The sequence below is a fragment of the Penicillium atrosanguineum genome, assembly GCF_028827265.1.
Source record: "Penicillium atrosanguineum strain IBT 20685 chromosome Unknown utg000001l_segment0_segment0, whole genome shotgun sequence".
In the NCBI taxonomy this organism is placed as follows: Eukaryota; Fungi; Ascomycota; class Eurotiomycetes; order Eurotiales; family Aspergillaceae; genus Penicillium; species Penicillium atrosanguineum.
In genome coordinates, this window is record NW_026623133.1 from 4,110,595 (window position 1) to 4,138,223 (window position 27,629).

At 49.0% G+C, this 27,629-nt stretch overlaps 11 protein-coding genes across 11 annotated transcripts; 4 read left to right on the forward strand and 7 right to left on the reverse strand.

Moving 5' to 3' along the window:
• Window positions 1-29: 29 nt before the first annotated feature.
• On the reverse strand, window positions 30-1,406 carry N7443_001601 (Vacuolar protein sorting-associated VPS28 N-terminal; the record flags this gene model as incomplete). The annotated part of the gene is made up of 5 exons (XM_056881657.1): window positions 30-427; window positions 512-576; window positions 629-1,020; window positions 1,085-1,192; window positions 1,245-1,406. 5 exons carry the CDS (start codon window positions 1,404-1,406, stop codon window positions 30-32), a joined length of 1,125 nt encoding a protein of 374 aa, XP_056746895.1.
• A 378-nt stretch (window positions 1,407-1,784) lies between these two features.
• N7443_001602 (uncharacterized protein) lies at window positions 1,785-3,076 on the reverse strand (the record flags this gene model as incomplete). The annotated part of the gene is made up of 4 exons (XM_056881658.1): window positions 1,785-2,148; window positions 2,208-2,329; window positions 2,378-2,758; window positions 3,005-3,076. 4 exons carry the CDS (start codon window positions 3,074-3,076, stop codon window positions 1,785-1,787), a joined length of 939 nt encoding a protein of 312 aa, XP_056746896.1.
• A 942-nt stretch (window positions 3,077-4,018) lies between these two features.
• Window positions 4,019-9,563, forward strand: N7443_001603 (bifunctional urea carboxylase/allophanate hydrolase; the record flags this gene model as incomplete). Its single annotated transcript, XM_056881659.1, has 2 exons — window positions 4,019-9,382; window positions 9,438-9,563. 2 exons carry the CDS (start codon window positions 4,019-4,021, stop codon window positions 9,561-9,563), a joined length of 5,490 nt encoding a protein of 1,829 aa, XP_056746897.1.
• Window positions 9,564-9,707: 144 nt separating this feature from the next.
• On the reverse strand, window positions 9,708-11,768 carry N7443_001604 (fungal specific transcription factor domain-containing protein; the record flags this gene model as incomplete). The annotated part of the gene is made up of 2 exons (XM_056881660.1): window positions 9,708-11,289; window positions 11,611-11,768. 2 exons carry the CDS (start codon window positions 11,766-11,768, stop codon window positions 9,708-9,710), a joined length of 1,740 nt encoding a protein of 579 aa, XP_056746898.1.
• Window positions 11,769-12,379: 611 nt separating this feature from the next.
• Window positions 12,380-12,853, reverse strand: N7443_001605 (DUF3759 domain-containing protein; the record flags this gene model as incomplete). Its single annotated transcript, XM_056881661.1, has 3 exons — window positions 12,380-12,549; window positions 12,619-12,765; window positions 12,838-12,853. The coding sequence occupies 3 exons, from the start codon at window positions 12,851-12,853 to the stop codon at window positions 12,380-12,382; spliced, it is 333 nt and encodes a 110-aa protein (XP_056746899.1).
• A 995-nt stretch (window positions 12,854-13,848) lies between these two features.
• Window positions 13,849-15,468, reverse strand: N7443_001606 (MFS transporter; the record flags this gene model as incomplete). The annotated part of the gene is made up of 2 exons (XM_056881662.1): window positions 13,849-15,147; window positions 15,208-15,468. 2 exons carry the CDS (start codon window positions 15,466-15,468, stop codon window positions 13,849-13,851), a joined length of 1,560 nt encoding a protein of 519 aa, XP_056746900.1.
• Window positions 15,469-16,186: 718 nt separating this feature from the next.
• Window positions 16,187-16,804, forward strand: N7443_001607 (cysteine hydrolase family protein; the record flags this gene model as incomplete). Its single annotated transcript, XM_056881663.1, has 1 exon — window positions 16,187-16,804. The coding sequence occupies one exon, from the start codon at window positions 16,187-16,189 to the stop codon at window positions 16,802-16,804; it is 618 nt and encodes a 205-aa protein (XP_056746901.1).
• A 1,383-nt stretch (window positions 16,805-18,187) lies between these two features.
• Window positions 18,188-18,685, forward strand: N7443_001608 (uncharacterized protein; the record flags this gene model as incomplete). The annotated part of the gene is made up of 3 exons (XM_056881664.1): window positions 18,188-18,210; window positions 18,256-18,564; window positions 18,625-18,685. 3 exons carry the CDS (start codon window positions 18,188-18,190, stop codon window positions 18,683-18,685), a joined length of 393 nt encoding a protein of 130 aa, XP_056746902.1.
• Window positions 18,686-20,281: 1,596 nt separating this feature from the next.
• Window positions 20,282-21,306, forward strand: N7443_001609 (metallo-beta-lactamase family protein; the record flags this gene model as incomplete). Its single annotated transcript, XM_056881665.1, has 3 exons — window positions 20,282-20,403; window positions 20,456-21,065; window positions 21,118-21,306. 3 exons carry the CDS (start codon window positions 20,282-20,284, stop codon window positions 21,304-21,306), a joined length of 921 nt encoding a protein of 306 aa, XP_056746903.1.
• A 460-nt stretch (window positions 21,307-21,766) lies between these two features.
• On the reverse strand, window positions 21,767-24,045 carry N7443_001610 (uncharacterized protein; the record flags this gene model as incomplete). The annotated part of the gene is made up of 8 exons (XM_056881666.1): window positions 21,767-22,116; window positions 22,171-22,546; window positions 22,597-22,694; window positions 22,780-22,883; window positions 22,933-23,356; window positions 23,552-23,609; window positions 23,672-23,830; window positions 23,887-24,045. 8 exons carry the CDS (start codon window positions 24,043-24,045, stop codon window positions 21,767-21,769), a joined length of 1,728 nt encoding a protein of 575 aa, XP_056746904.1.
• A 1,447-nt stretch (window positions 24,046-25,492) lies between these two features.
• On the reverse strand, window positions 25,493-26,827 carry N7443_001611 (uncharacterized protein; the record flags this gene model as incomplete). Its single annotated transcript, XM_056881667.1, has 1 exon — window positions 25,493-26,827. The coding sequence occupies one exon, from the start codon at window positions 26,825-26,827 to the stop codon at window positions 25,493-25,495; it is 1,335 nt and encodes a 444-aa protein (XP_056746905.1).
• Between the last annotated feature and the right edge of the window lie 802 nt (window positions 26,828-27,629).

Here is a 27,629-nt window from a genome sequence, read left to right on the forward strand (position 1 = left end):
GCCAATTAATATGTACAAAAGATTTATGTCTACATTCCCCCGTCTGACACAGTTTGTACAAAACTACGTTGGACAGTCACCCCGTTTCGCGGATTTGCTGAACTCGGAGGGTTCAAAGCTTCCTGGCTGCTGCTGGCATCGTTGGAAATTTTTGATCGAGGCAATGACATGATGTCCACTGTTCTGTCGTTGGCACTGGTGTCAGGGCGCCATAGGCTGGGATCTTGAGACTGTTTCGCTCCGCCACTTCTAAAACTGGACAGACGATACTGCCCAGAGCTTCTCTCAGGGGTACGTCCATTTTGACCGTTGGACAAGCTTCCATCCAGGAGCCAGCGGAAAAGCGGGCGAAGGGTGATGAGACTACCCGCAGTGATTCCGAGGCCGGTTTCAATGATTGTCCAGACGGCGATTTGATAAGTTGAATCTGTGAAAATTCAAACATTAATTCTCATTCCCCATGAAGTGAACAGGGCCAATAGTTGGAAAGGACGGCCAATCTGTGACGTACATAGAAAATCAGTATCGGCATAATATTTGAGGAATGGAAGTCGGATGATCACAGCCACACTCGCGCTGATGATAGTTAGCTTCTTTCTCAGATTCGGATTTTAACCAAAGAACATACATAGCTCCCAAGCTTAAAATCCCCCCAACTGCCACCTTTGTTCTGCGATTCATCTGTAGATGCCAAACCAGGAAAATTGGCAGGATACCAAGAGTGAAATCACATACAACTGTGAGGGCACTATAGAGATATGCAATGTCCAGCAGAATATCTACTGATAGACAGCTGCCAGTTGAACGGTCGTTCGCTTGCTTCCAGAAATAGGAGATCGGGTGGCAGTCCAGAAGAAGGACTAGCCAGAAGATGAGTCCAATAATGATAGTCAGGGTGATCGTACTCCAAAGAATAATGCGGTGGACTCGGTTCACTGTCAATCGAAGTAGTGCAACGGCAATAGAAACTTTGGCTACAGCGGATGACCAGACGTAGAACATTTGACTGAGCCACCACCACTATCAAGAATTAGACATAAAAGAGCTCCGATCAAATGGTCAGGTATGAATCAAATTGACTTACCAGAAGCGCTCTCTCATAGATAACTAAACTTGTGAAATCGTCAAATTGGTGACCGACACCATTGGACGTCCCAATCATACAGCATATCGCCAGTATGACAAAAAGTGCCTATGAAGGTATCAGAACGGCTCCAACAAATATTTTATGAAAGACAATGTACCAGTGCTATGAGCATCAGAAAGTCATCCCAGCCAAAGGCTCGGACGATGTATGAACGAACGAAGCATCTCAGTGAAACCGTAGTTAGGGAGAGAATCATGAATACGGCAGCCAAGACAAAGATTGCCAGGCCTCGACCCTCGAGGGACATGGGGGTCCCCATTCTGACCTCCCTATAAACCTTCGATTTGGAGAGGTTGTATTGTTGTGAAATAATTCAACGCGTCATCGACCCGCCATTGTCAGGTTGAACTGTCGATGATTTCCGAGCCAACGAGTTCCATTATGAGAATGCGAAGGTGATGGGTGGAGGAAAAAGCGCTAACGGCTGCCGAGGGGCGCTAGGAAGGGGGCCATTTTTGCATTGACACTGCTTGTAAGTGAAGTTTCAGATCCCCACGAAATCCATTCTGGCCGACGACAGAGCGGGCCCGATCCACAGTAAGTAGGTTTCGGCTAACTGACGCGATGTCATCCAAACAAATACAATCACCCGATTCGCTCAGCCATGTGCACGGACGACAGCCTATTTACCGAGTTATCAGTAGTCGTTTTGCTGTACTCTGCTAGTGGGAAACCGGCTAGCCATAAGCCACCGGAACAAGCCCATTAATAGGGGGATTGAGGGATAATATTTATCTCCCTCGTCTCCAGGAACTGGACGACCAAGAATCCGGGTCACCAAAGCCATGGGGCCCCAGCGGTTCCAAAAGGTTGGCTTGACATAGAAGGGAGCTGCCTCCCACTCGGTCAGGAAGAAGCGACCGTTCTTATCAGGCTTCTCAGTGAGGGAGTTGTAGCGAAGGAAGTACGGTCTCGGAGGTGTGAGGTAGCGCAAGACTATCTTACATACAGTAATGAGACCAGAGAAGACAGCTTCGAAGAAAGGGGTGGGAGCATGGTATCTAGAGATTGTGGTTAGCGTAGATATACAAGGCCTGGAATCTTGCGAAATACTACATACAGCATCGCCTTGCGTAACCGATTATCCATCATGCATGAAATCAGCTGCAAGGCAGCCGGATGCAGCGCTCGAGGCAACATATAGACCAGTATAGCAATTGTCTGGTCTGCCGACTCGCGGTTCTTCGCATCAGGTACCATATACTTCGTCTCATATGCTTCACTTCACACCTCTAGCTCCTCAAGCCAATGAAGACCGTCTCGGGCCCCAGCAACACCAGATGGCAATACCTCATAGCTGATGCCTAGTGTGTCACCAATACTCTTCCAGAAGGTGCCTATTGCGCAGCGTTCCAGGTCGCTTAGCGTGTGCCACTCGTACCGGTTGATGAACTGTATCGGCTGCAGGGCAAACAGCGCCAGAGCGTATAACATGTCTGAGTCGAGGATCTTGCCAGAGGCGCGGTATCCGCTGTGCAGGAAGCGCGTACGGGCAAGGGAGATTTTGAGAGGGCTAAATGCCCGCTGAAAGGTGGGACTGTTCACAGCCATCTCTTGAACCAAAGCGCCCGTGTCCGTGTAGCGCTTCAGCGAGGTGTCGGGATTGGAGAACTGGCCTGTTTTGGTGAGATAATTCTAAGCCTTGCTCTTCCGACGTTTTGAGGAGCTTTCAAATCCTTCAGGGGGTTTTCGATGATTTTTTTCCGCAGCTTCACAGACCGCAATCAGCGCAGGCTTTTCTTCGTCATCATCGGGCGGATGATTTACCGTCTCCTTATATGGCTAATTACCTTGTTCAAAAGCCTTAATCTAATTGGCGATATTCTTCGGAGGTCCGGGCCTCTCTAGATTTTTTACATGGTAGGAGGCAATGGCAACAACATGCTGCTTGGTTTCTTCTGCATTGTACCGATAGTTGTCGAGGAACATCTCTTCATTCCGTTCATTCAAACATTGCACTTTTTGATTGTTATCGTCCTGACAGTCCCAGATTCTGCTGACCTCCTCTTAAGTTGTGATGGCTGTGATGATCCTTGTACTGGAACTTCTTGCAAAGCCCCAGGGCTTGCTTTGCCCATCCGTTCTATATGAAACCGCATTTGCAATGTATTGGCAAAGCAAATGGTAGAGATTGAAGAGATTCGACGGGTGCCTGGCTTAAATACGCCCATGACCAGACTCGTCAGAATAGAGCCAATTTGAGTGCCCAATAGGGCTCAATCTTCCGGCCCTTTCATATCCCGGTGACGAAAGGTCACATCCTGCCATCCAGTTCCATCTTCTAGAGGGTAGATGGGCTAATACCAGGCAGATAGGATTTCGGACATGTATAGCTCGACTTGGTCTCCTTTCTGATCCTATCGGCGTTATCCTTAGTGGCTCCGCAGTTCGCACAACAGTCATGGCGTTGACTTTGCCACAGCGAGCTACGGGATATTCCAATGGCCATAGGAACCTGCCGAACAATCGCCGGCGATCGGAGCCCTTGATCAAGTAATCTAAAGCTCTTTGGCCGTCGCCCCGAGGGCGGATTGACATAATGTACAAGTTTGCGGCGACGGCGCGCGACGGCGCGCGACGCCGAACCTTATAGGCGTGTCTTGGCTCGGGATCGGGGGCAGATAAGGGGGCCCACCCTCATTTGCAATTGTAATGACGGGCACAGATATCGATATCGGACACGCTCGGTTGGCGAATAGGCTTGTAGAGGGACATTGAAAACCATATATTCCCCGCGTTCTCCAGAATACTACAATCAGACTCCAGAACTAAATTTCAATCTTTTCCCCCTCTTATCGCCAGTAAGTGACTCCCATATATTGATTATCAGCATGTTAACTGACATCGTGCCCAAGCTCATAGACCGTCCCAATGACTTTAAGAACCTTTGCCAAGATAGACGAAAAGACTCTGACAATTTCGCAATGGCGTGAGTTACAACAGACTGTTTCTGAGCCAACTCATATCCTATCGCTTCTGGAGCGAGCACAACCCAATACATCAAATGCGTGGATCTCACTGGCAACATCCGAACAAATAACTACACAATGGGAGAAGATTACATTACTCCGATCTCAAGGGAGAAATCTTCCGCTCTTCGGCGTGCCATTTGCTGCCAAGGATAACATCGACGCCGAGGGATTCTGCACAACGGCCGCATGCCCATCATTTAGCACCGGGCCGGTCGCCATGGATTCAACCGTTATACAAAGGCTCAAAGCACAGGGAGCCATCCTCATAGGCAAGACCAACCTCGATCAATTCGCCACAGGCCTCGTTGGTACACGTTCACCGTATGGAGCCGTTGCCAACTCTTTTGACCCAAGTCGAGTCAGTGGTGGTAGTAGCTCGGGAAGCAGTGTGGTCGTCGCTCAGGGACTGGTCCCATTCTCTCTAGGCACGGATACAGCAGGTTCAGGCCGTGTACCTGCTGGGCTGAATAACCTCGTCGGACTTAAACCCACACGGGGAGCTCTTAGTGCGCACGGCGTGGTGCCAGCATGTCGTTCGCTTGATTGTGTTTCTATCTTCGCCTTGACTATAGAAGATGCCAATCTGGTCTTGCAACTGGCTGAAGGATATGATGTTCAAGACGCATTCTCAAGAAACCGTGCCAGCTGCGTTACTGAGAAGGCCCATCGAGGGGGCATTCCCAATCAACCGACACTAGCTATATGCTCCAACCCACAGTGGTTCGGTCGGACCAAACAAGCTGAAGCATACCAGACAGCATTAGCCAAAGCTCAACAGCTTGGCTGGAATCTAGACCCTGTTGACTTTACACCCTTGTTTTCTCTTGCCAGCCTCTTATATGAAGGACCGTGGGTTGCGGAACGATATGCTGCTATCGAGAAATTCATCCGCTCAGTACCAGCCGAGTCTATGGACCCGGTTGTTCGTGGTATTATCATGAAAGCCGAGCAATTTTCCGCCGCAGATCTCTTCGCTTGCGAGTACCGCCGCCAGAATCTGTCTCGCGAGATCGAACAAATTTTCGGTCAGTACGACGCCCTGCTGGTGCCCACGAGTCCCACATTTCCCACAATGCAGGATCTGAAGGATGAGCCAGTCGCGGCAAACAGCCAGCTGGGTACATATACCAATTTCGTCAACTTCATGGATTGGTCTGCTTTAGCTATCCCCGCTGGCTGGCGAGAAGACGGCCTTCCATTCGGCATCACTTTGATTGGAGGGGCGTGGGAAGAACCGCGACTGATGGAGCTCGCCCGGCGCTGGATGTGGGAGTCCCCGCGCTTGCTGGGAGCAACGGGTGTGGAATACCAAGAGGTTTGTTCCAAGCCCCCGGTCACTGTTGATTCAATGCAATTAGCGGTTGTCGGAGCCCACCTCTCTGGCTTCCCTTTGAACAAGGATCTGGTCTCGCGGGGCGCAACCCTAGTCAAAGCCACAGCCACAGCTCCTTGCTATCAGCTATATGCACTTCATGCAACAGGTTCAGTATCAAAACCCGGTCTGAAAAGGGTCGTTGATGGTGGAAAGTCCATCGAAGTCGAAGTGTGGAACATGCCACTCGATGAGATGGGAAGCTTCCTTGGGACCGTCGCAGCGCCCTTAGGCATCGGATCGGTTGAGCTGCACGATGGTAAATGGGTCCATGGATTTATCTGCGAGCCTGTTGGTCTCGAAAAGGCAAAGGATGTCACCAGCTTTGGCGGTTGGCGGGAATACACTCAGTCACTCAATGCGTCCACTGCCGAGTCATCGCGTGCTACATCTACCACGCCTGCGACTAGCGTCGGTGAAAAGCGCATCAAGACGGTCTTGGTTGCCAATCGTGGGGAGATTGCGTTGCGAATCATCCGAACCCTTCGTGAGATGAAGATCTCGTCAGTGGCTATCTATTCAAGTACAGATGCTCGAGCGCCGCATGTTACGACTGCGGACGTTGCACTTCCCCTTATTGGAAACAAGGTATCTGAGACCTATCTGAATGGCAAGCAGATCCTTAATTTGGCCGCCAAGGCTAATGCCGATGCCATCATTCCTGGTTATGGGTTCCTTTCGGAGAACGCCGAGTTTGCCACCGCCGTTGAGGCAGCAGGTCTGATCTGGATTGGTCCAACGCCAGAGCAAATGAGCGATTTGGGTCTGAAGCACCGCGCTCGTGATATTGCTATCGCCGCAGGCATTCCTGTTGTTCCCGGAAGCAAGGGCCTAGTCACCAGCCTTGAAGATGCACTGATTGACGCAGAGGAAATTGGCTATCCCGTTATGGTGAAAAGCACCGCTGGCGGGGGTGGGATTGGACTTCAACGGTGCGCTGATATTGATGCACTTCGAGAAGCCTTCGACGGCGTGCGTCGACTAGGACTGGCGAACTTTGGCGATGATGGTGTATTTATTGAGCTCTTCATCGATCGTGCCCGACACATCGAGGTACAGATTCTCGGTGATGGCGCTGGCCGGGTCATTTGTGCTGGTGAGCGTGACTGCTCGCTACAGCGCCGGAACCAGAAAGTTGTTGAAGAATCTCCTGCTGGGTTTGTCCCAATCGGAATTCGAGCAGATATGCGTCGCGCAGCAGCAGCTTTGGTTGCATCCCTGCAATATCGCAGTGTTGGCACCGTTGAATTCATCTTCGACATTGACACCGAGAAGTTCTATTTTCTGGAAATGAACACACGTCTCCAGGTCGAGCATCCAGTAACCGAGGCTGTCACGGGCCTTGACCTGGTCGAATGTATGATGCGCATTGCCATGGATGATTGCACAGCCCTCTTTCCTCAGCAGATAAACGAGATTCCGGTCTCCGGTGCAGCGATTGAAGCTCGTGTCTATGCTGAAAGCCCCCTTCAAAGTTTTCGACCTTCTCCTGGAAAACTTTTGAACGTCGAGTTTCCATCAGATGTCCGCATTGATACTTGGGTCAGTTCAGGCCAGGAGCTGTCGTCGTCTTTTGATCCAATGGTTGCAAAAATTATCGCTTATGGCGATGACCGGCCTGCAGCTCTTCGAAAGATTTCTGAGGCTTTAGCAAAGACCGTTATCACTGGAGTGGAAACGAACTTGAAGTATTTGCAACAAATTGTTACTTGGGAGTCGTTCAGCTCTGGAGAATTCACGACCGGATCGCTGAATACCTTCCCATACGAAGCCCAAGTCGTCGAAGTCATCGATGCTGGGTCTGACACCGCTGTGCAGGATTTCCCTGGACGCCAGGGTCTTTGGCATATCGGCGTGCCACTATCTGGCCCGATGGATTCCTATTCGTTTCGTCTCGCAAATAAAATAATTGGCAATGATGAGGATGATGCGGGACTGGAGTGCTCGATTCAGGGGCCTACATTATTGTTCCACTCCTCAACCACCGTCGCACTTGTTGGTGCCAATGCTCCGATATCTGTCGACGGGGAAGAAAAGGAGCCCGGCAGGGCTATCAGCGTTCAAGCCGGACAGAAGCTTTCCATTGGCACTGCAACAAATGGTTCTCGAATTTATCTCGCCATTCGAGGCGGGATTCAGGTCCCTGAAGTTCTTAATAGCCGTTCGACATTCGCAATCGGTCACCTCGGAGGCCACAATGGGCGTACTCTGCGTGTCGGTGATCTTCTTCCATTAGTAGATGTTACCGGGAAGGAACTTCCAATGTTAAAAGCCCCACTTCTTCCACTGCCACCATTCGAAACCCGAGAATGGGTCGTTGGTGCGATCCCTGGGCCGCATGGCAGTCCGGCTCATTTCACACAAGACGGGCTTCGCGAGCTGTTCAATGGCAAATGGACTGTCCACTACAACAGTAACCGTCTCGGTGTCCGTCTCAGTGGGCCCCGTCCAGAGTGGGCAAGGCGGACAGGTGGTGACGCAGGTCTGCACCCCTCAAACATCCATGACAGTCCCTATTCCATCGGCAATGTGAGCTTCACGGGCGACGAGGCGGTTGTTTTGACAGCAGATGGCCCAAGTCTGGGAGGTTTCGTTTCCTTCGCCACAGTCGCCGGGGCGGAAATGTGGAAATTTGGCCAGATGCGACCAGGCGATCGCATTCGCTTGAAACCTATCTCTCTTGATGATGCACAGGCGCTCACGAGAGATCTCGAGCTTTCGATCGCTACTCTCACCCCACTGAGCAAACTCGATTTGGGTGTAACACACTCTTTTGCAATTTCCAGTCCGATCGTGAAGGTTATCTCCGAGGCTGGCCGTTTCATTCGATGCAGCCAGGCAGGTGATCGAGCTTTGCTGCTCGAATTTGGCGTTGAAGATAATTTCACGTTGCGGCAGACATTTCATATCATGAATTTCATTGAAAAGCATCGCACTGTCCCAATCCCAGGTATTGAGGAGCTCACATCGGGGGTTCGAAGTCTCCAGGTTCGATTTGCTGCGAACTTCTCGCTGTCTAGAGTTCTCGATGCGCTGGTCGCGCACGAGATCTCTCTTGGAACAGAGATTCCCTCTCGGCTGCGCTCTAGAGTCGTGCAAATGCCTCTTGTGTTCAATGATGAGAGCAGCCGCAAAGCCATTGCGCGCTACGCTTCGACCATCCGTTCTTCGGCACCATATTTACCCAGCAACATTGAATTCCTGCAGAAGTTGAACGGGCTAGATAGTTTCGATCAAGTTGAAAGCAATCTCTATGAAGGCGCATTCCTCGTATTGGGTCTCGGTGATGTGTATCAAGGGTCTCCATGTGCTGTGCCTTTAGATCCACGCCATCGACTCTTTGGAACGAAGTACAATCCGTCTCGCTCGTTTACCCCTCGAGGTGCCGTTGGTATTGCAGGTCAATACCTATGCATCTATGCGACCGACTCTCCTGGCGGGTACCAACTTGTCGGTCGCACAGTCCATATATGGGACGAGTTTCACAAGCCCAGACTTGGCGAGAAGGCACCATGGATGTTCTCCCTCTTGGACCAGATTCGATTCTATCCTGTCACTGAAGAAGAGCTTTCCGAAGCGGAAGCCAAGGGGACCCCTAGTGATCTCATCAAGATTTCTGATATTGAGCTGGATCTCAACGAGTATGAAAAGTGGTTGGGTGAGAATACGGAAGATATTGCCGCTGTTCGAGAAAAGCGATCGCAAGCTGTTCGTGAAGCGGAATTCTTTGATGACCTGCTCAAGCCGTATGACCCAGTCACAATGAGGCCCGACCGGGGGCATGAGAGTCATGGAAATATGGCGGGAGAGCGGGTAAAGGCACTTTTGCCTGGGAGGTGTTTCCGTTGCGCGGTGAAGGAGACAGACGAGGTTCAGGCAGGAGACCCACTGGTAAGCACAATGCATGAAATTGTCAATTCACAAGCACGGGGCTAACGATCTTTAGATTTGGATTGAGTCCAACAAAATGGAAGTCAAGATTTGTGCACCTGTTAGCGGGATATGTGTGAAACTGCTGGTTGCCGAGGGGGATATTCTTGGACCCAATGATGATGTTGCGATTGTTCAATAAGTGATAACGCATGTATAGAACCAGAAAAATTATGAAAGCCCTTCATTCAATTAAATCGTCATTCGTTATTTCATTATTTCTTTCATAAGGGATATCGATAGAGCTGTGTAGATTCGATAGGCGAAAAGCCAGAGCAAATGAGCGCTAAGAGTCTCGGAAGGTAGCTGCTTTTACAGCAGCCAGGTCACCGACCTCTTCATGAAGCATACGAAGCGCCTCACGAGCGAACGGAGCAGCAGAGGCGCGAATTTGCAGAATCCAGCGAAGTTTCTCGAGTTGTTCAACATATCCTGCCGCTTCATCCATTTCAACACTGGTCGCCCATAATAGACCGGCAAACGCTCCGACCAAAGCCACTTGCGCAGCAGCAGCAAAGCCCCAAAATGATTGAATATGTTCGGGTTGGAAAGATTCAATCAAGTTCATCGCCGACGTCAGTCGGGCGCGAGCGGCCGTTCGAATAGCTGAGCGAAGAGTGGACGCAGTATCCGGGGTCAGAACACGAAGTAATGCGCGATGGATGGTCAGCTCTGCTGCCATATGCGACAAATGCAAGGCTCCGTTCGTCGAAAGTCGTAGTGAGGGTGTGGATTCCAGCTGCAGGCTGGCGGGCAATGTAGCATGCCATTCGCGCAACTCCAACGCCAGGGGTTTCGCCAGACCCATGGCCCCCGAGGGTCCAATCCGTTCAAGCAGTCCGCCCTTTTTCGTTGCACCGATCGAGCAAAAAGTTGAAATGATCCGACTGAAGATTCTCGTTAATTCAATAGACTGCAAGAATGCTGCCCGTCCCGCGGCGCCGTCCACACCTCCATCTCCAGTTCCCTCTTCGCTGGTCGCATCTTCTGGAAAGTCGACGAGTGTACACGGGCTAACATCCCAGTCACTTGTACCGTCGCCCGCTTCAATCTGAACGGGAATGAGAGATGGTCGCCCGTGCACAAGAACGCCCCACTTGTCTTGCATGTATAGCGCCCAAGCTAAACGTCGTCTCAGACCCTTCTCCCATTCTGGTATTTTCCATTCAGTACAGTCGATATGAATACCCAAAGTCTGCCCCAGGGATAGTAGTTGGGCCGGAAGAGTGCTTTGAGAGGACCTCATTCGTTGTAATAACAAAAGTCCAGCTTGTAATGTGGAGAGTTTGGGTCGCTTCAGATCATCGTCCATGGCTCGCATCGCCAGGTTCTCCAGGGCTTCGGCATCTGGCGTCCGAGGTGCAGTGGCAAGAGTTCGATCAAAGAGCTTCCAGTCTAGCGCAACCAAGTAGACTGCAGCGAGGAGTGGTGGGGAGAACTCGCGATATGACCTGGCATATTTCTCGAGAAATACACCCTTGTCCAAGATCGGGAATGTGCGGTGCATAATGCGGAAATATAAATTTACCAAAGTCGGTCCGAGCGGGCGAATTGACTCTTCGATGCGATCTAGGTCAGCAATTCGTTGCATCTCGGACGCCGAATCCTTGTCCGGGTAAGTGATGAATGCGGCAGATTGATTCACACGCCGAGGATAACATCTCTCGTGGTCAGCAAGCGAAATGGCGGATGGCCGCAGATCAAGAAGTTCAGGTTCATGGTAGCTGGCGGGGCCAATAAACTCAGAATGCAGATGAAGTTCTAGGCCCAATGTGCCATCCAGTCGAGAGTTGACCGGATCAGCTGTGGACCGTTCGTCAATAGAGCCACCAGTGGATGGGGTTGGAGAACTGTGGTATCTCTTTGTTCTTTGACATTGTTAGCTGAGGATTCCTCCAAGAAATATCGAATCGTACTTGGTTTCTGTGGTGTCGGGCGACTTTCTGGCCCTTTTCCGTGGGCGCGGACCATGAAGAAACGTGCATTCCAGACCATTCAAATTACAGAATGTGCAGTTGTCTTTGCCAAATTCTCGTATACATCGGGACTTGCGATGACGGCAACGATCGCATGGGCGTCGCGTGGGCTCTGCCACTCTAGACGCAGACATTTGACGCAGATCGCCTCTTATGTTCTCTCCGTAACGAGACTATGTGGTTTGCAATATTCTCTCACGAGACGTTACGCACGTCCGATATGGCCGGGGGAGGGGGTTTATCTTATTAGGAGAGATGAAGTTGATGCTGACGATGTTGGCATTGAGTTGCGCGCGTCTCATCTGGTTGCTTGAGAAATCACCGACGCCGAGGCTCACGTGACTAAATGGAGTCTTGTCTGTGCACTCCATTGGCGATTATGTTCAGTCCTAAAGTAGGATTAGTGTGAATAAGCGGATATAAAAAGCTCTTGGGATAGAGATAAACAAACAACGAGTTTTAATTAGAATATCGATGGTCAATCCACGGACGTATGGCGGGGCGAAACCAAGTTGTCCACCGCGCACGGGCCTTTTGCAGCCACAATTTCGGACAGCTTTGAAGGTTCTTTGAAGGTTCTTTGAAAATATTGGAAGGATTAAGAGCAAATGACGTATTCAGGTGGAATAAGTCTTCTCGTTCGCAACGCATTACTTTCATGTAGTGCCCAAGCTTCAAGTATTATTGACAAGATCGTCACCGGCTAAGCTGCAGCTTGCAGCATTCGGCAGATTGAAGTGGAGCACCGCCATCGCAGCATGCTAGCTTATTTATTGCTGAACGGGTGACGTAAATTGTAAACAAATCCATGGTCCGGCATTTCTTGAGCTTTCTGAACCTAAATTAGTGGCTTGTTCTGCCTTACGTAGGAATACTATATTCTAGGAGAGAGGCTCAAATATGTTCATTTCATGTAGGTCATGCTTCGTTGCTAATAGGATGCTAACAATCAATGTCCACCCACACACCTATCTTCAACGGCTTAGTAGCCAACCTGATCGGCAGAGATGTCATCGATGTGCTGACGGGAGGCACGCTTGGCTTTTTCGCGGTCGATGAAGTCCAGGCCCTTGGTCTCGACCTCGCGGTCGATGAAAGCACCGGCAAAGCCAGCCATGATCTCCTTGGCCTTGTCGTGGCTCTCAGGCTGGCCTGATCGTTCATTAAAACGCGTTAGCTTCATGTTCCTCCTGTACCTGGGTAGAGTGTCTAGCATCTTACCGTTCCTTTCGCAGTGCTCCTCGTAGGCCTTGGCGGCCTCGTAGGAAGCAGCACCGGCGATCAGCTCGTGGGAGAAGGAGGCATCGTGCTCCTGAGTGACACCGCCCTGGTTGTACTGCTCGTAGGAGCGGCTCTGGTCCGAATCGTCTGTTCAATAGAGCGTCAGTAAAAAGACAACAAGAACGAATCACCGAGGTGATACAAAAGGGAGCCACTTACCGCTGAACCAACCCATTGTGATAGATTCTGTGATAGTTTGATGAATTGAGGAAGTTGTGAATGGAAAGGAAAAGGAAAGGGGCAGGAAGAGGGGTCGATATTAATACCCCCAGGTGGAACAACCAGAGACCCCTAGTACGTGGCTTGTGTCGGTCAGTCGCCCACTCATTACCTAGCTAGGCATGGAGCTGTCGACATGTGGACACTCCACCTTGTAGCTGTGATACAAGTGGTGGCGGGGCAGTGGGACGATTGGCTTACAGGAGATTTAGTTTGACTTTTGCCACAGATTGGAAACCCAATTAATTTAAGTCTGTGTTTCAGTTGTGGTAAGGAGGGTGCACAGAGGCATGGGCATCATCGCATGCTATTCATGGACGTTGAGCTTCGCCAAGCATACCAAGCTTATTAGGGAGAGTTTGGCGATGTACATCCAACCCACCAGGATGCAGGAAATCCCGAATACTATTAACCGTGGTCAAACAGACCAAGTGGGGGCCGATGACACAAGTGAGGGGTAGGCTCAATTTCTCTCCCACCTGCCCTATACACCGCTTCATTGCGACTCTCCGGGTCAGGGGAAATGTATGCGCTAATCCACATCTATGCATCGCCATCGCATGTTTTCTTTAAGCTTGATCCTACATAGGTTGAATCCGTGCTCTTGGTGGGGTTAGCATAATTTGTCCCGCCTCCGCTTCAATGTGAAGTACTATTCCTGAAAGAGCGTCGTGGGGATCCGTGCCTTCAATAGAACTCAAAAATATGCGTAGCGTGACGAGAAATTGAGAAAAATTGAGGAGATTTTCCCACATTGAATGTGAGACATGGGTATATATTAGCTAGTGTGGGTATAGGTATGCATATCTTCACCGCAACTTATAATGAGCGATACAAAGACATTGGCTTTCTCTGAAAGCGACTGTAAGTTTCTTCATTTGAAGCGTTGCGGGTAATTGATGGAGATCAATCAACAGACACAGTCTAACTTCTGACTCCTGCAAGCGAAACTCACTTGGCTTCACAGTTGCTTTCATCCTTGGCCCGCTTCCGCTCCTTTTCTTTCTTTGCCCGTCTTTGTCGCCACTTAATTCCTTGGTGTGCCATCAGCCACAGGATTGGCGACGCAGCAATTGAAATTAACGCAAGAGTGGTGTATGCCAAGCCCCAGCCCATGGCTTCTTGCATCGGGTTGATCGCGGCGGATGCTGCAGCACCCAGCTCGCAGCGCATCAAGTTGTTCGCTGCAGTCGCTGCAGCTGACTGTCCAGGCCAGATATCCACCATCAGAGCATTCAGAACCTGCGAAGTTGCGTTGAGAGACCATCCACTGATAAACAGAAGGATCACGGGGGCAGCCAAATTGACTTTGCGACCCATGACCCAGCCATAAGCAATAATGCAAATCGTGCTGAGATAGTAGGATGGTATGCCGATCTCAAGTCTAGCTCTCTCGATATTGAAGTTGCTCAGGTCCTGCGCTTTGCGTCTCTCCACTGAGATTCCGGCCCGCTTAGCGTGGCGGCGATAATTCCAGTCCACCAGGCGCCCTGTCGTGAGAGCGGAAGCGATTCCCCCGATACCGAGAGGTAGATACATCAGTGCAGTCTGGATGTTGTTGAAATGATACACGTCGTGGAATGAGGCGGTGGCTCCGGTCATGATGGCATAAAAGCCAGCATACATCAATCCCGTAACAAGCAAGATTGCCCCGGTCTCCAAGTCGGTTACAACTTTCAGCGTTGGGAGGGGCGAGGGAAAACGGAAGGCGTAAGTCCTTCGCGCTTCAGCAATTTCTTCTTGGGTCACAGCTTCTCCTCTTCTCTTGCGTCGTCGATGGCGGATGCAGTCGGTTACCGATGCATTCATCGGTGGCGGTGGGATCGACCCGTCTCCGACAACTTTCCGACAGGTTTCGGGCAGAAAAAGAAAGAGGAAAGTCGCAAAAATACCGGACAGAATCAACAGGAACCAGAAAAGCCAGTGCCAGTCAAGGTACTGACTGATCAGACCACCAATGATGGGTGAGAGCGAAGGGCCCAGCATACCTCCGAGGGAAGCAAAGGCAATGTAGGAACCTCGCTCGGCGGATGTGATCATGTCTCCCACCAGCCCATTTGCCAGAGCCACAGTTCCACTGCTTCCAGCACTCTGAATACATCTCAACACGAGGAGGGCGGCATAACTATTTTGAAGACCGAGACCAAGGTTGGCAGCGATATAAATGGTGAAACAGATGATGTATGCTGGTCGTCTACCTGCAGTGTCGGAAAACCCTGCAATCAACATCGGTGCAACTCCCTGTAGAATCTGATACGACGAATTCACCGGTTAGCCACCGTTCTCAACAAGAGGTGCATGTCCACTCACCAAATACGTTGTCACTGTGAGGTTGACTTTCGTAACCGTCACACCCAGGGCCTTGGCGACGGTGTCCAGGGCGGGAAAATAGATACTCGAGGATAACGGTGAGAAGAAAGCAGCTAGAGAGCCAGCTGCAACGATGCAGCGCTTCTGGTTGACGGTGAAGACAGAGAAATCGCGCTGTTCGGTATTCGCGTTGAGATCAACCGCCTCGAGTTGAGGGTTAGCATCGCCACTATGAACAGCTTTGGATTCCTTGCTGCTCATAATGGCGGTTAGAATATTGCAGCTCGCAGATCAAGGATGGCCCTTTCGAAATGTGAGTGAGAGAAGCTGCATGGTTATGTTCCGATCTTTAAAGTAATCGGCCTTTGGCCGGTACCGTTGTTGAAATTCCGGTACCGGCATTCACACTAGTTGCAGTTTTCGATTGAAGCACAGAGCGGTGTTAAGATTGGGCGTAGTAGAATTTCATGGACCTTAAGTCATCTAGCAGACTACTAGTATCTTCTGCAGATATCATATCAAAAAAATTAACATTCTTGAGATCTTTTTCTCGAATGCCGGCACCGGGATCCGGTCGATTGCTGCCCCCTGCCTAAGACCCTCTATGCAAACGGGCTACTTCACCTTGGCTCTTTCAGTTTGTTCCCGCGACGAGATCTTCGAGGTCTCCACATAAAATTCATAACATCTGAGATTCGTCTTTCTCGGAAGTCTATAAGCCCAAAGAATTCGTGGTAAAGGCTTCCATCCCGGTACCGGCGTGTTATTCCGCCCGCAGGTGGGGAACGGTCTTAACCCATAAGCCCGAAACTTAGTAGGTTGATGTCTCGCTCACATATAAGTATTCGCAATAGGCCATACCAAAGCTTCCTTTTTTCACGCGCCAGACCCAAATACGTCGATCTTCATTTCCATCACAAGGATCATCAATTCTCTGACCTGGCTTCGCAAATCGCAAGTTATAACGAACACTGCGACCATGTGGAACGTTGCGGACAAATCTTGCCCCAGCCATTGGGGACCATCCCAGACTGCTCTGCTTCTGCTCGACTTTCACTCCATGTTCGTCTCGCGCGTGCCTGGCGGCGGTCCCGCAGCCGTCAAAACTGCAGCTGAAATGAAGGCGTGGGCCAAGTCCACGGGCATCAAGGTCATCCACGCCCTGATCGACATCAATGCCTCGCCCTTCGAAACCTGCAAGGACTCTGGAAGGTTCGCCACTATTGTCGATGCTATGGGGAAAACCGGTGGCGCTGAATGCCCCGAGCTGCTTGAAGACGCCGATGACGAGGTTACTTTCCTCCGCCGACCCGGTTACGTCTCTGCCCTCAAGTCGCCTGGTCTCGAAGACTACCTGAAGGAGAATGGTATCAGGTCGCTGCTGCTTGCTGGCTTCAGCACGTCTGGGTGTGTTACGCGAACAGCAATTCCCGCCTGTGACGAGGAATACGTGGTGACTACCATTTCTGATGCCTGTGCCGATCCCGATGATGAGTTGCACAGAATCATGCTCGAGAAGGTTCTGAACAACCGCGGATATGTCGCAACCGCCATTGAGATCCAGAAGGGCTATGAGAAGGTTTCCAGTGGTAACTGAAGCGCCCGGGGGAAGCAGTCATTTCCGGTCAACAGTTCTTGACAGGGCGGCCCAAAACAACTGTACCACTATTTAAGATTGGTTCAGCGACTCACTATTGAACTTGATAATAATCAATGAATCAATATTCCTAACGTAATTTTTCATTCGCACCATTGGCTCCCGTCGAAGTCCCAAAAACAGACCCTCTTCTCTAGCCAGACTGAATGCCATCTCTCTCGCGTCTTTAGTTGGAATCATGTAGGAACATTGTGGAATCCGAACATTGAAGCACTCGAAAAAGAGATGTAGAGAAACGTCTTTGGAATCATTTCGCTTGGTGCCCCCACCTTGTGCCAGAACTTGATATCCTATTGGTTAGAAGCACGGTATCCACATGGCTAGAGTGAGTGGCGGCCGAGCTCGGCTTGCTTCTTGTCAAGCGGTCAGCTTTTACGACATTTGGAATAGGCCACGTTCGGAGTCGAAGATGCTCGATCACTGTGGACTCAGGTAAAGATGAAAAGTGGGCACTAGCCAAGGATATAGCATTCTCGCTCACTCTTGCCCCTCCGGTATCTCCAAAGTCTACACACGCGTGCGAGGAGATATCCCTCGTATTTCTACCGATAAATCAGCCGATCCTTGATCGTATCTTGTTGAAAAGAGGACTAGCGTCTCTCTGCAGCAGCTCAAAGAGATGGGCAAAGAAGACCCAGTTCTCATAGGTACGAATATTTCGGTGGAGACTGCCTTACAAGAGCGGAAGCTTTGGAATCATTGATCTAATGCGTGCTTTGCCTGCCAGGATCCTCGCCAAGCTCAAGGACAGCCGATTACTCGAAAGCTAAATACGATCGACGTCGTGAGCAAGTGAAGCGCGCACAAAAGTCAATTAACCTGACATAGGTAGCAATTCTCACTGACGTCTTACCAGAAAACATCGCGACCAGAAAGAAAAGCGCTGTCGCTTGCTTGAAAACGAACTTCACAGACTATATAATCTACTCACACAGGCGGACGAATTAAAGGGCCTTCAACATGAAAATGAAATTCTCAAGGACATCATGACTCGCCATTCGATTCCCCTGCCACCCCATATTCAGTCGCGGCAATCGGCATTGGCCGAAGTCACTATAATAAGCGACAGTAGCTTTGATCAACATCTACAAGTCAGATTGCCAAGTATTGAATGTCCATCATCTGATCTCAACGCTCTGTGCTCTCCGCCTAATCCAGACAAAGGCATAGACCAAGGCCCTCAATTGTCACTTGAAGAGTCAGCCGAGTCTCTAGAACTAAGGTATGCCAAAAATATGAGCGTCCAATCAGTGTTTAGCTTAGAGAAATCTGACCAGGTCATTTAGATCATCATACTACTCCGACAGCAGGGAATTCGCGCAGATGGGCGTTGACTTCGTCTTATCGTGAGTTGGCCATCCATATATTCATCCAATTATCTAACCTTGCAGTCTGGAACGGCCTTGTCTTTTCCACACGCGCTCTCTCAGTGATGATGAACCATCTGGCCATGCTATGTCTATGCAGGGCCTGTTACTTGCAGAGGCTCCTCAGAATCTGCCGGATCGAACTTCGTGGGAGATTCCCGCTCAACAACTAGATAAACTCTTCGAGCTATCTGGATCTCTTGGGTTGGAAGGTTTTATTACACCTGTGCAAGCGTGGAATAAAATTATTTCTCGATACAATGTTGCTCAGTTGCCGAACGGTAAATTGAGTATGTTGAAATCTGCCATGATTCCACATATGAAATGCGTTGGGTAAGTCAAATTTGCATTTACTTACTGCTCCCATCTAGTTCTTCTTGCTCACATGAACAGGTTCGGGGCATTCATGGAAGATGATGAGTTTGAGAGGCTTCTGGATGAGACTTTACAATAGTCAACCCGATATGGCCACCAATCAAATTCTTGTAACTTGCCAAAGGAACGATCTACTATCCTCACGCAAAGTCAATGCAAACAAGGGCGTCTAGACGTGGTGTTTCCATATGTACTGTTTTCTCCTCTATAATACGATCGCACCATCGGACAACACCGATGACTAAGTGGGTCCAAAATGATTCCAAAGATGCAGCGCAATGGGTGTATCATCCTAAGAGGGGAAAAAATAGAATGATTCCACATGCATTGTAATATGTATACATTGGAATCAAGAGAAATCAGGATACAGAATGTAGAAAGGCTCAATGATATGGAATCAAGGTCCAGCTAGAACTACAAATACCTTGCGGCCGACCGTCGAGAACACCCATCATTCCACCGCCTCACATTCTCAAACAACAATAATCAAAAAGTATTCAAATTATTATTATTAAAAAGATTCCGAAATGCCTGGCTTCGGAGACTGTGTTTGCGGCAAAGTGGCGTTCGAATACAATGGCAAGTCTCTATCCTTTCATCCCGCACGAAGGCCCACGAAAGCTAACCCTTGTAATGCAGGGGAACCCGCTCTGACAGCCATTTGTCACTGCACTGAATGCCAGAAATGGGGCGGTAGTGCTTTCTCTTCTAATTTCGCTGTTCCAACTACCAAGTTTTCGGTGACGAAGGGGTCCCCGAAGAAGTGGACTCGAAAATGCCACATCAGGCAAAGGGCATCATCTGTTCTTCTGTGGTGGTAAGTTCAATATATTATCAATATTCATTAAGTATATCTACTGATGAGTATAGACTGCGGAACCAGTCTCTATTCCCAGCCCGATGGAATGCCAGGCGTCACCCAGATTAAGTCTGGTAGTCTTCGTGACACCAAGATTCCAATTGCGGTGGAGTTATTTGTGACTAGACGTCAGGACTATGTTACTCCCATTGCCGCTTCAAAGCAGATACCAGGGATGCCCTGAAATGAACGAAATTCCCACTCGACTACATATTGTAGTGGTGGAACGTGTGACAGTAGCATGATCGCGGCCTGAGGTGTCTTATATGCCTCGTCGGGGGGCGGCATTCTTTCAAGAAGGGAGAGATGTAGAGAGGCAACTACCCGAATATGACTACATTTTCAGCAATTTCTTTTGATTTATGATATAGCATTAAGGGTGTTCCGATATCCACCCCTTCACTAGGGGTGGCAGTGGTTGTGTGTGTTCCTTTTATTGGTATCGTCCAATGTGCAGGGCCAGACTGCCATCGAGTCATTCCCATATCAACATATATAGACGTCCAAGATGGAAGTGTGGGATTAGATCGGAGCTCAAAATGGATTCCCTCGCCTTCTTGAACACCATAAACCAACATCACGGATGGTCCCGAGAAGAGTGCGCTATCCATGATGGCAGGCTTCGTGTTTGTGTTTAGCTTATCTCCCCCGCTATTCATCACATTCGGGTAGTGCCGATAACGTCATCGTGGCCTCTACATGGCCCCTGGGAGGTGGAGAAAGATCCCAGCCCCAAGAACGCTCGATAGTAGCCTAATGCTCTCTTCATAAGTCGTCAATTCTCTAGGCTCCATCTTATATTCTCACACGGAAGTCATGTCGTTCTCAACCATAGATCTGTTGGTGTGCTTTACTTGTGGTGTTCAGTACGACGTTAGTGCGGGGTTGAATTCGTGCAAGATCTGTGACGATCCACGTCAATATGTACCTCCAACCGGGTGAGTATTCCATCTCTTCGGGTAAACTGCGTGAATCTAACTTGGATATCAGTCAATCCTGGACATCTCTCAGAAGCTTACAGTCAGCAAAGGAAAACTATCGCAATGTCTTCACGACTGACCCATTCAATCCCAACTTAATTACCATACATACTGTTCCGAAACTGGGTATTGGGCAGAGAGCATTTCTCTGTCTTAGCGGTCCGGCTTCTGGTAATGTTCTATGGGACTGTATCACCTATCTCGACGAGGAAACAATTCGGCATGTGAAATCTCTGGGTGGAATCCGCGCCATCGTGATTTCGCATCCTCATTACTTTTCCACCAGTGTTCAATGGGCCGAGGCGTTCAATTGTGATCTATTTATTTCCGCGGAAGATGAACAGTGGGTTGGAAATAGAGGTGATGGCAAAAGGCTAAAGCTTTGGAATGGACAAACACTCCCCCTTCTTTCTCCCGACCCCAATGGAGCTCAAGGTGAATCAGACCTCATGGCAATTAAGACGGGAGGGCATTTCCCTGGGAGTTCTGTTCTATGGTGGAAATCGACTAAAAAGCTGTTCATTGCCGACACTATTATGATTGTTCCGAGTGGACTTTACAAAGTGGACCGCCTCCCGGGCACCTCGTCTTTTTCATTCATGTGGTCATATCCAAACCTTGTGAGCTTTCAGACTCTTGCCATGGTCTTCGGGTAACTAATTGCGGTTATAGATTCCTCTTCCTCCAGATGAGATACATGGTATTTGGAAAGCCATTAAAGACATCCATTTTGAAGATACCCATGGAGCCTTCTTGGGACAGGAAATTAGAGGCAATAGCAAGGCATTGATTCTTGAAAGTGGGAAAATTGTGGTCAAGGCGTCTGGTCACCTTCAACATCCGCTGCTGAACGAAGTCTAGGTGGCTGGTGACCTTGACCTCATGCCCAGGTGCTTTCGTAATTGCCTTCGCCTGCTGGTTTTCATTAAGTAAGACCAATCATTATCTTCTTTACTTGTATCGCTCTAAGGACGATCTGTTGTGTTTCGGATTGCATCTCTTTATCAATATGATATTTATTTGTGCTACTGAGTGGGCAATGCTGCACTTTAGCTGTCCACTAGGGCGAAAGGAAGGCTCCTAGCTATTTTACCACACAACCGACATGGCCTGTTTGGTTCATCACAAGAGGAACCCCCTGGACCAAAAAAACCGGTTCTTGGTTTTTTGATGATTGCAAGATGATACAATTTACTCGTTAATCTTCCATTGTCTGAATCCACGAAAGACCCCTTGCATTCCGTGGGGCGTTTAGTACGCAGAAAATTGACGAAAAATATGGAAGTAGCTATAAAAAAAGAACTATACCATGGGTTGGCTGTTACAGTAGACTTTTCAAACCTGGCTGTCGGGCCCGTTTACTCTCGCCAACCAACTTAACCACCATCTCTGCACTTGCCCAGCTGGTCTGATAACCATAGCTACCATGGCCATAACAGTGAATGACGCCCATACTTTCATCATCAACTTCAATTCTAGGACCATCCTGACGCATTGGCCTTAGACCCACGGCATGGCGAATAATCTTTAGACCTTCAACACCTTGACCTGGCTTCACGATTGAAGGACAGAGATCAACAACATTCTTCATGAACTGACTCGCAAGATTGAAGTCTGCAGACGATTCAAAATTGTCCTTTTGAAAGCATCCTCCTAGGATAGTTCCACCCCCTGACTTCAGTGTTAGCTTATGAGTCTTGGATCACCGACAGATCTGGCACTTACCGGCAGCCCTTGTCATGCAATATCCCAGTTTTCGATCATCTCTTCCAGCAGTAACAGCCATCATGTAGCCGGGGTCATTCTCAACAAGTACAGTCTGGCCTCTGGCGGGAAATAGGGTGGAATCTTCCACGCCCTTTAGAGACTTTGAGCCCAAACCCGTTGCATTGACCACGATGTCTGTAGCTCTTCCACATGGATGTTGAGCATCCTGGGCCTCTGTAATACTAATTATCTTTTGGCGCTTGAATATGACGCCACGGCGACGACACTCCGAGACTAGCCACGAGAGATAAAGAGGTGGGTTGATGCAAACCGTCTTGAATTTTGTCCCCGCGGCAATCCCCCGGGGAAGGTCTTCGGAGGGAACTCCACGGCACTAGCATTATGTGTTAGATTGCAAGTCACCAATACCAAAGGACTGCTCACATCGTCAACTACGTCCTTCCACCACGGTTCTTTTCCTGGGCCGACAAACAAGGGTCCAGCCAAGCCCACATCTTCCTCTCGAGTGTACACAACAGCTTCTGATGGCAAATTAATACGTTTCTTCGGAATTTTGCTCTTGTTTCGCAAGATAAGAAGGGAAAAAAAGATCGGTGCCTCACATACCTTGGAAGTGGACACAGGCCTCAGGCACAGATGTGGCCAGATGTCTCAAGACTTTCCAGGTGCTTTGTTCAAGTTGTGCTTGCAGTGTTCCTTGTTCAGCCGTGCTGGAAGAGCCATTAGTAGGTGATCTGGCGGAGACCATGACAGACCTACGGGAAAAAATTGGCCCCAGCCCAGGGCGATGCGTATCCAATGTCGTAGTCGCCAGGCATAAACTCAGCAATGACGAATAATTTGTTCTTCGCATCTTTGCTGAGAAGCAGTGCAATCGTCAAGCCGATTACACCCGCTCTGTTGCGGCGAATTAACTTTGTGCTCAGGGAATTTGGAATGTTGAGGTGCAAGATGATAGTTACCCGATGACAGTTATCGCCCTTGGCTCGGATGTCGATTGCATCTTTGGCATGGGGTTCGGGCTGCTTGGATGCGTCTTGAAAGATTGCCAGACTGCGATATATGGGGTATGGTGATTGACTAGTGAGGTTGAGTCTGTTGACCTCACGAGAATAGTGCCGGAGTTGCGGGTGGAGTCGGTATCGCAAACTTGCCAGGTTGGTGTCTGTAATCTGTGTGTAATCTGTGTGTAATCTGTCACTTATCAGTGAACCCCTCACAATTACCCCACTCCGTGTGGGGAAACACACATTTTACGATTCGTATAATCGCTATAATTCTATCGTTTGAATTGACTGAAACTAAGGCCATCGACATAGCTAGTCTATCAAATTGTGGTGTGTCTAGAGTTTCGCAGCGCTGTCTAAAAACGCGGTACATTCAATCTCGACATCCCCACCGAGCGGCAATTGGTAAACAGCAACGCAAGTGCGAGCCTGGTAATGAGAATCAGCACCTTTACGAAATAATTCAAAGGGAGGTAAGAGGTTAGACCTACCGGTTTGGGATCAAGGTCTGCAGGGAAAAACTCATCCCACGCTTCGTTCATGATTTTGAAGTTGTCCATGCTGGTGAGAAAGATGTTCGCCTTGACCACATTCTGCAGACCACTCCCTGCTTTTTCTAGAACAGCAGCGAGGTTCTTAAGGGCTTGGCGCTTTGTCAAAGTCAGTAGATCCGTCTCGTGCGCTTTGATTCCCGCGATAAACTCACTGTCTGTTCTTTCACTCCACCCTCCGCAAAAGCAAATGTCTTCGGGTCAAGTCCAAGGCTGCCGGAACAGTAGACCATGCCATTGTATTTGACCGCAGAAGAGAATTGTGGCAGCGGTTTTGGTGCCTTATCGGTGACGACAGCTTTGGCGGGAGACATTTTCGTGGAGGCTATGTCAATGATTTGGAGTTGCAAGTGGAATAGGAGCGTAAGTTTAAGATACCACATGTATGTTAGTGGCTAATACCACAGGTTTCCACCAGTTTCAAAAAGACTTGGGGCGAATCTTGGCATAGTGATAACGGGGGCGGTCACAGAAGATAGCCTTGCTAAGCTACCGCCTAGGTAGAAATATGAAAAGTGTGTACGTCTAATATAGATCGAGGATATTAGCTATTCAATAGAATAGTTCTCAGGAAGCTATTCTCTGTTTTCGAAAATACACCGGAAATGAAGGAATTCAGGTAGTTACTGGTCTGAAGGGACATTGGTTACCTCTGTAGATGGGAAAAGCTGTCCTTTTGATATTCGTATTTACTCATTTATCATGTTTCCCTTGCAAAAGTGGGTATATTAGGGATCGTAGAATATTAGTGTCCTTGATATCACTTATTGGGTGACAATATTCCGTATTTCGACACAATACCTACGGTATGTGTATGCCCGATCGCGACGAACCACCAGGCGAGGCAAACCCAAGCAGGAAAGAAAGCGATCCTGAGCAGTGGTCGAGGACAATACGTAATCAGGAATGAGGTGCAAGGAAAGGACGCCCTTTACCCTTGTCAGATTCTCCATTTAAATGATCCTTCAATACCCACGTCAAATTCACTATCTATGATTCTGAACGTCACGTTGTAACCTAACATAATTTAAGTAAACAAAAAATTTCAGAGAAAACGATGGAGGCACTCTGCAGGACACTGAAGATGGAGACGTCGGCGGCGGCCTGCAGGACCAGTAGGTTGCGTAGCTCGACGGCAATGAGCAAGTCGACGCCGTAGCTAGCTGGGGTCTGCATAAACCGTCACTCCAGCGTCCCGGTTCTTCAGCACCAAGCCGAGGCCTTTTCATCAAAGGGCGTTACTCTGCCACTCAACGCGCAGAAGAAGCTACGCGTCTATGAGGCTGACACCGCCAAGTCACAGCTTGGCTTGCCCACTCAAGAGTACGCCTACATGATAATTGGCACAACCCCTGATGAAATTCCAGTAAAAGACGATGAGATTTCGAATTAGATGTGAGGAATTGTTGACAGCCAATCTATAGTGACGTAAGAGCCAGCCGGCAAAGCCCTAAGGCAAATGAACATAAGAATGAGGTTTCCCCAACGTGCAATCGAGTAAATCCAAAACCAAACAACCCATAAAATCAGGACTCGACCTGAGATAACATCGACAGCTTCTACAAGCGTATTCATGTCACCTGTTTTACGGTAGACACGATAAAATATCCAAATGTGTACCAGATAAATCGGCCAGATCACACAAAATGCAGAGAGCGAAAAAACTCGCCAAACAATTTGTTCGGCTCTTGTTGGGTATTCCGAGTTCCAACTAATTCAGGGAATTAAGTTAGGTCTTGGGTAATTTAGGGATTGTGAGACTTACGCAGCAATATGTACTCCACAGAAAAGTAGTCCGACAAACATATAGAGATGCGTGAGATTGAGGTAAGCCGCCAAAGCCACTGGCTCTTGTGGGTTTTTGGCCTTGCTGGTGCGTTCCTGTGGCTTACTATTGGGAGGCGATGGCCTAGGATTTTCTTCATCTTGGCGGTTGCCATTATTGAGAGATGTGTCATCACTCAGTCCTTCTTCTTCTTTTCCATCTCTATACCCCTGCTTACATGTCTCAGTCAGAAGTTTCCGCCCTTCTGAGGTAAATGGTAGACTAAGAAGAGTTCCCACTGCTCTTGTCGATTTGATCAGGTGTCTCAATTCTGAATTTTCGTCCTCGACATCGCCCTGCGTTAAACGAGCCCAGGATCCGTGGCCTTCATTCAAGGTGTTCCTGATTTTGAGTGGCATGTCCGTACCATCTTTGTCATATGGCAAGAATATGAGGATTGGCGTCGTCATGTCTCTCGGCTTATGCCACCATGTTACATAAGTAACAATAGCACAGGCAACATAAGCCACGGTCGAATATTCAAGTGGCGAGATCGGCAATTCATATGCCCGTCTTGCAATTATGTTACACGTCACCCAAAAGCTTTGCAGCAAGGTAAATCCTTTTGCAAAGGAATCGGCTTTGGCGCGGTCTTTGATATCGCGGGATCTCAGGTGGAGAGGGCTCACAACACCGGCTTCAATCAATGGAATAACATTGTTTGGTTGCACTGGATAGGTCCAACCATCTTTAGTCTGAAGAAGAACACCATTCATGGCCAGACAAAAGCCCTGAACAGTAGACCAACGAACAGTGGGTAAAGTGGGTTCATCTTCATTTGAAGGCACCTCCTCTTTTGTTGAGGCCTCTTTCTGCTGATTTGAAGTATCTTCGTCCACATGTGACGTGCCTTCTCCGTCAACTCTCTGTTCAATATTATGTTCCTCTATATTGAGAGTCTTCAGGGGCGAAGAATTCGATTTGCTTGACTTATCAGATAGCCTGTAAAATGCAGCATTGCAGCGCGCTGCTATGGCTCTCGCCCGCCATCGCTCCTCAGCCGCAATCCCAGCCATTAATTCTGGAGCGAGCACAGCGCCGATCCAGGCTATAAGCTTCCCAATGGTGTACACAGTGTCAGATTGATCTCGTTTCGGAACGGACAGATGTAGCGCTGTCCATGTACATGCAAATATTGTTGAAAGACAGGTCCAGAGAATATCCCAACTTGAGCGTGAGTTGTCGTTGAACTGCCATCCTTCGAGAGCGGTCGAGTCAGACTGGGCAAGCGACTGCTTGGCTAAGCTAATCAAAACAATAAAGCCAAGCATGGCACCGACACTCGAAGAATGAAAGTTGGAGGTTCTAAGAAAGCACAAATAGCAGAAGGACGGACCGTGGAAACTTTGGTGGGGGCGGCTCAGCCTTATCTGAAAAGGGGTCAAGCTTTTGAAAGTTTGTCTTAAAAGAGGTTAGCCTCGGGCGGCATGCCTGTGCTGACATTGACTCTTCTATAGGATTAGACCATGGAAATTCTGATCTCTTACGCCCTGGCAGTTTTATTTCCTTCCTAAATCTACCTCATTCTCAGTGGATATGGCATAAGAATCATAGCATAGGAACCGTGGCATATTTAATCCCTCCGACTTAGTCTAGTTTTACGGCAAGATCCTTGGAGACTTTGCTTTCTCCGAAATCTTATTCAATATCGGGCAGTCTATGAGAACAGAGAAAGAGATGCATATATACCGGGCTCTACTCCTTTCCGACACCGAACGATAGGTTTGTTTGGTGTTGAAAAAGCTCCCCTACCATGAACCGGCCTGTCAGCTTGCATGGGTCGGTCAATGGATTCTGCCCGATGAAAGAATTCCTTGGCTAGATTCCTCAGCTTGTCAAGCAGGCAAAGTTTCAGGAAGCTTGCTTTGGCTCGTACATGACTGGTATTCCGTTAGTAATGGGCACCCACCCTAGGGATATGTTTTGGCTGATAATCGGGACTCCGCGGAGGGTTCGAATGCCACTTGAATATGACCAAGCTCATCGAGAGGAACGAGGTACCTTAGTCAAAAATACTGTCGTGCGAATTGCCCTGATTAGTTGTTTTCAACTCGGAGTTGGTTCAATTCCATC